Source organism: Bison bison, unplaced genomic scaffold (assembly GCF_000754665.1).
Source record: "Bison bison bison isolate TAMUID 2011002044 unplaced genomic scaffold, Bison_UMD1.0 scf7180017864228, whole genome shotgun sequence".
NCBI classification, from domain to species: Eukaryota; Metazoa; Chordata; class Mammalia; order Artiodactyla; family Bovidae; genus Bison; species Bison bison.
Genome location: NW_011494800.1, coordinates 5,893,856 through 5,903,820, shown reverse-complemented (window position 1 = coordinate 5,903,820; position 9,965 = coordinate 5,893,856). Strand labels below are relative to the sequence as shown.

General features: G+C 41.2%; 1 protein-coding gene and 1 pseudogene across 1 annotated transcript in view; both read left to right on the top strand.

Annotated features, from left to right (window-relative positions):
- Positions 1–1,750, top strand: part of LOC104992928 — a 2,472-nt pseudogene extending 722 nt beyond the window's left edge.
- COQ2 (coenzyme Q2 4-hydroxybenzoate polyprenyltransferase) overlaps positions 1–9,965 on the top strand; it is a 29,958-nt gene that overhangs the window by 4,437 nt on the left and 15,556 nt on the right. Inside the window, exon 2 of the mRNA XM_010845953.1 lies at positions 8,691–8,857. Coding sequence (XP_010844255.1) covers positions 8,691–8,857 — 167 coding nt within the window. The remainder of the gene's footprint in view (positions 1–8,690; positions 8,858–9,965) is intronic.

Below are 9,965 nucleotides of genomic sequence, written 5' to 3'. Positions count from 1 at the left end.
TTAAAATAATTTGTTAAATATTCTCAGTTTTTGTTTTATATAGTTGAAGCTAGATAAGCTGTGCAACATGAATTTTTACCCTAATTAGTACTTAAATTTTTATTTTTAAGAATTACATGCCCTATACCTCTGTTGCTAGTATTGTTTTGTTTCTATAATTCAAATTCTACAATTCAGTTATGTCTATAGACTTTTGTAGCATTATATTTTGTATTTCTTTTTCATTTCAAGGCAAATGTTTTTATTGTCTGAAGGTCTTGATAATTCTGTAAATAGATGTAGAGCTATATAAAACAATAAAGATTATTTTTTTTAAAGTCTTTTTAAGAGAGGGAAACAGAATACAGTGTTGGTATTGTAGACTGAGTAAGGAAGACTTTGTACTTTGTTTTCAGAGATCAATTTCAGTACTTTTTACAGTTGGTTTTATCAGCTGTTAAATGGAATTACTGCCTTAAGTCTGATCAAACTTAGCCATAGCCTTACTGAGTTATTTGTACATAGCTGACAGGGTTTTGATGCTATTAAGACTTATCCTTTTCTTTCACAGAACTATTGCACAGCCAAAACATTGTATATATCTGATTCAGACAAGAGAAAGCACTTCATGCTGTCTGTAAAGATGTTCTATGGCAACAGTGATGACATTGGTGTGTTCCTAAGCAAGTGGATAAAAGTCATCTCCAAACCTTCCAAAAAGAAGCCGTCACTGAAAAATGCTGACCTCTGCATTGCCTCAGGAATAAAAGTGGCTCTGTTTAATAGACTCCGATCCCAGACAGTTAGCACCAGATACTTGCATGTAGAAGGTGGTAATTTCCATGCCAGTTCTCAGCAGTGGGGAGCATTTTACATTCATCTCTTGGATGATGATGAATCAGAAGGAGAAGAATTCACAGTCCGCGATGGATACATCCATTATGGACAAACAGTCAAACTTGTGTGTTCAGTTACTGGCATGGCACTCCCAAGATTGATAATTAGGAAGGTTGATAAGCAGACCGCGTTACTGGATGCCGATGATCCTGTGTCACAGCTCCACAAATGTGCGTTTTACCTTAAGGATACAGAAAGAATGTACTTGTGCCTTTCTCAAGAAAGAATAATCCAGTTTCAGGCCACTCCATGCCCAAAAGAACGAAATAAAGAGATGATAAATGATGGAGCTTCCTGGACAATCATTAGTACAGATAAGGCAGAGTATACATTTTATGAGGGGATGGGCCCTGTCCTTGCCCCAGTCACACCTGTGCCTGTCGTAGAAAGTCTTCAGTTGAATGGCGGTGGGGACTAGCAATGCTTGAACTTACAGGACAGAATTTCACTCCAAATTTACGAGTGTGGTTTGGGGATGTAGAAGCTGAAACTATGTAGATGTGGAGAGAGTGTGCTCTGTGTTGTCCCAGACATTTCTGCATTCCGAGAAGGCTGAAGATGGGTCCGGCAGCCAGTCCAGGTTCCAGTAACTTTGGTCCGTAATGATGGAATCATTTATTCCACCAGCCTTACCTTCACCTGTACCCCAGGACCAGGGCCACAGCCACACTGCAGTGCAGCGGGAGCAATCCTTCGAGCCAACTCAAGCCAAGTGCCCCCCAGTGGATCAAACACAAGAGCGAGGGAAGTTACACAAACGTCAGCACAAATTCAACCAGTGTCACATCATCTACAGCAACAGTTGTGTCCTAACTACCGTCTTTTTGCTAGGACTTACACTGACTTGAGTGCGGCAAAATGTTGACAAAAAAAAGAAAAAAATGAACACTCTTTTGTGGTTTTTTGGGAAAACTTTTCATACCGGGTTATACTGTTCAAAAACCCCATTACCTGCAAGTGCTGATTTGAAGTGCAGAAGCCACAGTAAAACAAAACAAAAAAACATCTAAATATACAAACTTCTGGAAATCGATTTTTTTCAGCTGTTATTTTTGTTTGGTTGGTTTTTGTTTGATTTTGTTTAAATGGGCGAGAAATAGAGATGTGGCTGGAGTAAAAGTTAATCAAAGTGAAGTCGCTCAGTCATGTCTGACTCTTTGCAACCCCATGGACTGTAGCCTACCAGGTTCCTCTGTCCATGGGATTTTCCAGGCAATAGTACTAGAGTGGATTGTCATTTCCTTCTCCAGGGGATCTTCCCGACCCAGGGATCGAACCCGGGTCTCCCGCATTGCAGACAGACACTTTACTGTCTGAGCCACCAGGGAAGTCCTCAAAAAAAAATGTTAATCAAACTAGAAGACAAAAATCTAACATAGTTTTTATGGACCAAGGAACTTGTATAAGCTTTAGTAAAAGGTACATTTTCACCATACCTTTTTTATATCACATATATAATACACCTTTGTTACCAAATAGGTTGTTCTCCTCCCCACCCACTTTGAGCTTTTGCTCTTAAGTACATTCAGGTTCCAAGCCTGACCATGCTTGTTTAATCTAATTACCATACTCTTCCAGGTCTTTTCTGGTCCAAGGCTGGAACTGTTCTTTTTATTTTATTATTTTTTTAAAAGCTAAAGTCTTATGACTTTTTTTGAATGGAAGGTGTTTTGATTTCAGCAAGTCAAATCTTGTAAAGGCCTGTATTCATGTTTCTTTTAAGATTATATGAAGTCTATGCAAAAGCTTTAAAAAAAAAAATGCCTCTGCCTTGCCTGCAATACATTCAGTGTACTTAGTCTCTATTCTCAAATACCATTGATAGTTATTTCTCTGTGTTGCTTTTTTTTTTAATGTATTTATAGTGGTAATCTAAGAGGTTCTAACATTTACCTGAAATTAAATGTGGCCATTTAGTCATTAATGAGTTAATGGCATGGAACATGTTGATTTTTACAGTGTTCCCTCCCCTTTTCCTGTGCAGAAATGTATCTACTCAGTCAACATTTGTTCAGGTTGTACATAACTTGTATTATGTGTAAGTTAAACATTTTATTTTGAACTTGGAAAAAAAAAAAAAGAATACTGGAGTGGGTTGCCATGCCCTCCTGCAGGGGATCTTCCTGACTCTGGGGTTGAACCCAGGTCTCTTATGTCTCCTGCACTGGCAGGCAGGTTCTTTACCACTAGCCCCACCTGGGCAGTCTCAGTACTATTAGAATTCATCCAGCAAGCATTCTTTTGAGCCCCTACTGTATGCCAGGAATAATTTATTGACAGTATCAGAATTCCAGATATGATTTTTCTTTGCTTAAATTCTTCTTTTGTGGATATTATGTGTATGGTTTTATAATTTTATTTATTTATTTTTGACGGTGCTGGGTCTTGGTTGCTGCGTGGGTTTTTCTCTAGTTGCAGCGAGCAGGGGCTACTCTCCAGCTGTGGTGCGTGGGCTTCTCACTGTGGTGGCTTCTCTTGTTGCAGAGCACAGGCTCTGGGCCCACGGGCTTCAGCAGTTGTGGCACATGGGCTCAGTAGTGGGTGTTCTCGGGCTCTAGAGCACAGGGTCGATAGCTGTGGCGCACAGGCTTAGTTGCTCTGTGGCATGTGAGATCTTCCTGGATTAGGGATTGAACTCATATCTCCTACATTAGTAGGTGGATTCTTTACCACTGAGCCACCAGGGAAGCCCCTATGTGTGATGTTTTAATTTGCTGAAGTTTGCTATTGTTAAAAAGTGGGTTTCACTGTTTTTCAGAAAGGATTACAACTTCCTACAACCATGTCACAGACTACATTATTTTAGGAAGTTTCAGCAGGTGGTGCTCTTTCCACTAAATTGGTGGTATAACTGGTTTTACTGCATTTATGGCTGTTGGTGTTGTCTTGAAGATTATCTATTATTATCTATTAGTACATGTATCTATTATTATCTACTAATACTACATATTATTATCTACTAATACGTGTATCTATTAGTACATGAATCTTAGACTCAGTTTATACAAGCTCCTGATCCACTCATCACCTTTCAGAATGCTTGCTTAATTTATTTATAATTTCCCAGAGAGTTTTTACTTTTTCTTTTTTAAAAAAAATTTTATTGTGGTAAAAGTCTCATAACATAAATCATACTATTTTATCCATATTTAACTGTACACTTCAATGGGACTGAGTAAATTCACATTGTTGTACAGAGAGTTTTTACTTTTTATGTAATGAATATATCTTTCTAACACCTATTTGTATTCTCACTTTCTTTCTTCATGGGAGAGAACAGAATGAAAATATCATGTTGATAATCAGTCACAAAAGTGTCATAGGGAAGACAAAAACATGTTGCTGAGTATCAGGAGGGCAAAAGAAAAAGAATTCATGGTTATGTAGAGATTTAGCTAGAGATGTAGAGATTTAGATAGATTTATGTAGAGATTTAGAGTGATAGTCTAGGGGCAAACTGCCTGGATTTGACTTCCGGCCACGTTGACTTCTGCCGTGTTTTGTTGACTTCTGCCGTGTTTGTCTGTGTTGTTGTTCGGTCACTAAGTTGTGTTGGACTGTTTGTGACCCCATGGACTGCAGCTCACCAGGCTCCCTTGTCCTTCACTATCTGCCAGAGTTTTCTCAAATTCATGTCCATTGAGTTCGTGATGCTGTCTAACCATCTCATCCTCTGCCGCCGCCTTCTCCTTTTGCCTTTCATCTTTCCCAGCATCAGAGTCTTTTCCAGTGAGTCAGCTCTTCACATCAGGTAGCCAAAGCACTGGAGCTTCAGCTTCAGCATCAGCCCTTCCAATGAATATTCAGGGTTGATTTCCTTTAAGATTTACTGGTTTGATGTCCTTGCAGTCCAAGAGACTCTCAAGAGTCTTCTCCAACATCACAGTTTCAAAGCTTCAGTTCTTCAATGCTCACCTTCTTAATGGTCCAACTCTCACACCTGTAAATGACTACTGGAAAAACCATAGCTTTGACTCTACGGACCTATGTCAGCAAAGTGTTGTCTCTGCTTTTTAATATGCTGCCTAGAAGGCAATGGCAACCCACTCCAGTACTCTTGCCTGGAAAATCCCATGGGCGGAGGAGCCTGGAGGGCTACAGTCCATGGGGTCGAGAAGAGTCAGACACGACTGAGCAACTTCACTGTCACTTTTCACTTTTCACTTTCATGCACTGGAGAAGGAAATGGCAACCCACTCCAGTGTTCTTGCCTGGAGAATCCCAGGGACGGGGGAGCCTGGTGGGCTGCCATCTATGGGGTCACACAGAGTCGGACACGACTGAAGTGACTTAGCAGCAGCGGCAGCAGCAGGGGCTCAGGAGGTTAGGAATCTGCTTGCAGTGCAGGAGACCTGGGTTCCATCCCTGGGTCGGAAATATTCCCCTGGAGAAGGGAATGGCAACCCACTCCGATATTCTTGCCTGGAGAATTTTCATGGACAGAGGAGCCTGGTGGGCTGCAGTCCATGGAGTCACAGAGAGTCAGACCCGACTGAGCGACTAACTCTTTCACTTTCAGGTTTGGCTAGGTTTGTCTGCGTGGCCTTGGGCAAATTACTTTCTCAGTGCTTCAGTTTCTGTGTTTGTTAAGTAAATATAATAGCCTACTGCATATGTTTATTGTGAGAATCAAAAGTAGTATATGACAGCACCTGTCGCAGGTAACACTGAATTTGTAATTGTTTTTCATTATCACTGTTATTAGCATTGTCGTAACAACTCTAAGAGATAGATGTTCTTTCGCCTCTTTTGTAGATAAGAAAGACTGAACGTTCAAATTTAATATACTTGAGTGTCTGGTATCACTTGCTAGGAGCAGACACTAGAACCTTCATTACAGAAAGCTTCCTCATTTGTAGGAGTACCCTACAGCTTCCCATCAGTGCATGCGGAACCTATAACACAGACTTACAGCCAAGGAAATCTTGACACCAACATAAAATGCTATAGGTGGTTACACATCTTTGTCTTTAGAATTCTTTTTTAAGTAAAACCTTCAGTTCTTATTGCATCAGGAAAATGCCTGTGAAGTAGTGGCCTTTCTTTTCTATCAGAACAGGTTCAGCTAGCCACTCCTGTTCCTCTGAACTCTACTGGTCAGTGCAGGGAAAAGGAAGTTCTGAAACCCACTGTGTATTACTTAACCTCTCTGTGCATCTGTTTCCTCATCTGTAAAATGGGAGTAATAACGGTGCCTGCTTTATAAGGATGTCTTTGACGATTAAATGAGTCTGTATGGAGAGAGCGTCAGGAGCACTGCCTGACACTGCACAAACGTTTACTGAACGGTATTGTTGTTACTGTTTGAGATGGGACACACTGAATGTGAGTCTCCCCAGGACGACCTAAATTCAGCTGTAGACTGCTCCTTCCTGTGTCTTAGCCTCTCCTTGCCTTGCCTTTGAGTCTCAGTGAACTCCGGGAGTTGGTGATGAACAGGGAGGCCTGGTGTGCTGCGATTCGTGGGGTCGCAAAGAGTCGGACATGACTGGGTGACTGATCTGATCTGATCTGATCTGATCTGCCTTTTCTGCAGTGTGTGCTTATACCCCTTTTGGAAAAGCTTTCCTGATTTTTCCCTGCTCCGTCGTCCCCAGTTAACTTGGGTGGCACTGTCTTATGCCTTTGTAGGATCCTGTACTTGCCCTGTTGTTGAATTGGTCTATTTTATTGTTATTATTTGCTTAACTGGGTTTCTCCCTTCTGATTTACAAGCTGTATGAAGGGAGAAACCATCTCTCTTCTTAGTCACCATTGTATTCCCAATTCCTGGAACATCTCTGGTACAAAGCATACGCTTTATAAATATTTGCAGATGAATAAAGCTTAAATTTAATGAGGCTTAAACATGATCCTAAGGACTTTGTCATCTGACCATTTTCGTGCAGTATCTGATTTCTTTAGCCAAATGTCCTATTTCACTTTTTGAGGAGGAAGAAATTATCCTCCACCCTTCTAAGTCTAAGAATTAAGTTGACATGAGACACATTAATAGGAGATAATCAAACAAAAGTTTAATTGTATGAGAGAGACCCAAGAAGACTGAGCAACTCACCAAAATGGTCAAAATATCCTCATCTTAAATACCATCTTCAGCTAAAGACATGGCAGGATATTGCAGGTAGTGGTTTGGAACCTCAAAGGGGTGGGGAGGAAGATAATTCACTGGAGATAGAAAAGCAAATGTTTAATAAACAGTTATCTCTGGTCTCCAGATCCTACCAAGTTTCCCACAGCACACCTAGCCCATATTTTTTGCAGTTATCTGATAATAGCACTATTCTATAACAAGAAAACTTCCTTGGTCTTCTGTTTCTTAAAGGTAATCAGCCTAAATTAATCCTCATGCCAGAGGGACATGTTTGAGGGATTGAGGTGGGGGTGGGACGGTTTGTATTATATTTCTCAATAGGAAAGGAAAGCTTCAGTTCCGTTCAGTTCAGTCACTCAGTCGTGTCCGACTCTTCGAGACCCCATGAATTGCAGCACGCCAGGCCTCCCTGTCCATCACCAACTCCCGGAGTTCACTCAAACTCACATCCGTCGAGTCGGTAATGCCATCCAGCCATCTCATCTTCTGTCGTCCCCTTCTCCTCCTGCCCCAATCCCTCCCAGCATCAGAGTCTTTTCCAATGAGTCAACTCTTCTCGTGAGGTGGCTAAAGTACTGAAGTTTCAGCTTTAGCATCAGTCCTTCTAAAGAATTAGCTTAATTTCATCTAGTTTAGGCAGAGAAGGCAATGGCACCCCACTCCAGTACTCTTGCCTGGAAAATCCCGTGGATGGAGGAGCCTGGTAGGCTGCAGTCCATGAGGTCTCGAAGAGTCGGATACGACTGAGCGTCTTCACTCTCACTTTTCACTTTCATGCATTAGAGAAGGAAATGGCAACCCACTCCAGTGTTCTTGCCTGGAGAATCCCAGGGACGGGGTAGCCCCGTGGGCTGGCACAGAGTCGGACACGACTGAAGCGACTTAGCAGCAGCAGCATCTAGTTTAGGAGCTGAGTACCAGAACTACTCACGTTTGTGCATGTATTGTTCTAGCAAAGTATTTTATTGAAAAAAAGTAGGTTAATCCCTCTCTCCCCAAGTCATTTTATTATATTGTATTAACAACAGTAAATAAAGTTTTATTCACTTTTTGGAGCAGGTAATACATGCATATAATAATGCATATGACATGATTCAAAAGGTACAAGGGTGTATGTAAAGTGAAAACTAAGTCTTCCACTCCTATTTCCGTACCAGTTCTCTTCTCTGAAAGCAACTGTTGGTATCAGTTTCTAATGTGTCCTTCCTGGCATAGTTTATGAATATACATTCAAATGTATATATTTGTTTAATATGTGTACGCATGTGCCTATATGTACACACATACACACACATATATAGGAAAAAATTCTCAGTTTGTCCTCCAAACCTCATCAGAAATACATGAGTATCCAAATCCCCAGAGTATGTCAGACTTTGGCTTTTGTCAACCTGATAGGTGAAAAATATTATCTCAATGTAATTTTGATGTGTGTTTATCAGGTTGAGTATCTTTTCATTGGTATAAAAGCCATTTGCATTTTCCGTTACGTTTTTTGTCCATTTTTTTCAGTTGGGCTGTTGCTGTCTCTCCAGTTTCTGGGAACCCTGCCTATTAGGGAGAATAGTCGTCTGTGACCTGAGTTTCAAGTTTATTTTCCCAGTTTTGTCATGTGGTTTTGACTTCGTGTTCCTTGCTTCTTTTGGCTGCAGTGTTCAAGCAAATGAAAGCAGTTAACTAACTTGAATATGTACCCTTTTTTTGTCTCTTTATTTTTGCTCAGGAACCTGGCTGCTGTATCTGCCGTGTACTTGGAGCATTGGTCTGGCAGCAGACCCAGGTTGTCTCCCAGACTGGTACATGTTATCCCTGTTTGGCACTGGAGCTGTTCTGATGCGTGGAGCCGGCTGTACTATTAACGACATGTGGGACCGGGACTATGATAAAAAGGTAGATTCATCCCAGAAAGGCGCAGGGGCTCCTCAATGTCCTCGCTGAAATAGCAAGTGCTGGTATCCTCTGAATAGCTGGTGTTGTAAAGTGCAGAGAGCTGCCTTTCTTAACCCAGGAGCAGCTGTGGGGGCCGTGTGCACTTCCTTTTTACAACATGAATTCAAACTTGGAAGGCCAGAGTAAGGATATTGGAAGTGAAAGTGAAAATTCCATCCGGAACCCATGGGTGTCTGAAAGAACTGTCAGCCCTTCCTTTGAGAACTTTTGGGACCATAACTATTTCTGTGTAAATCAAACCTTAATTTAAATGAACCAAGGCAGCCCTACTAGCATTTGCAAAACATAATTTCATCTTTTTTTTCTCCTTAGAAAAAACAATACATGCTTAGTCTGAAACACTCAATATAAAGAATAGAAAGGATAGAAAATGCCAGTCTTCCTTATCCCCCCTCCCCAAGCCCCCAGAGAAAACTTCATTTAAAACTTGATACATTATATTTCTTCTCCCAAGGGAAAGGTCCATTTTGTTTTCCCTTTATTCCAGCAGCCATACTATAACAAGTACAAGCTCATTAAATGCTTGAGTAAAAGATCAAGTAAATATTCAATTTGTAAGAAATCCAGGATGAATTATGTGAAGTAAATAATCATATAACACATAAAGTGAATAATCTTCCGGGGTTTGCCTTTCCTATAAGTCTGAGTTTTCCTTAAGTAAAGCACACCTATGATGATTCTTAGTTCAGTTCAGTTTAGTCGCTCAGTCGTGTCCGACTCTTTGCGACCCCATGAATTGCAGCACGCCGGGCCTCCCTGTTCATCACCAACTCCCGGAGTTAACTCAAACTTATGTCCATCGAGTTGGTGATGCCATCGAGCCATCTCATCCTCTGTTGTCCCCTTCTCCTGCCCCCAATCCCTCCCAGCATCAGAGTCTTTTCCAATGAGTCAACTCTTCTCATGAGGTGGCCAAAGTACTGAAGTTTCAGCTTTAGCATCAGTCCTTCTAAAGAATTAGCTTAATTTCATCTAGTTTAGGCAGAGAAGGCAATGGCACCCCACTCCAGTACTCTTGCCTGGAAAATCCCGTGGATGGAGGAGCCTG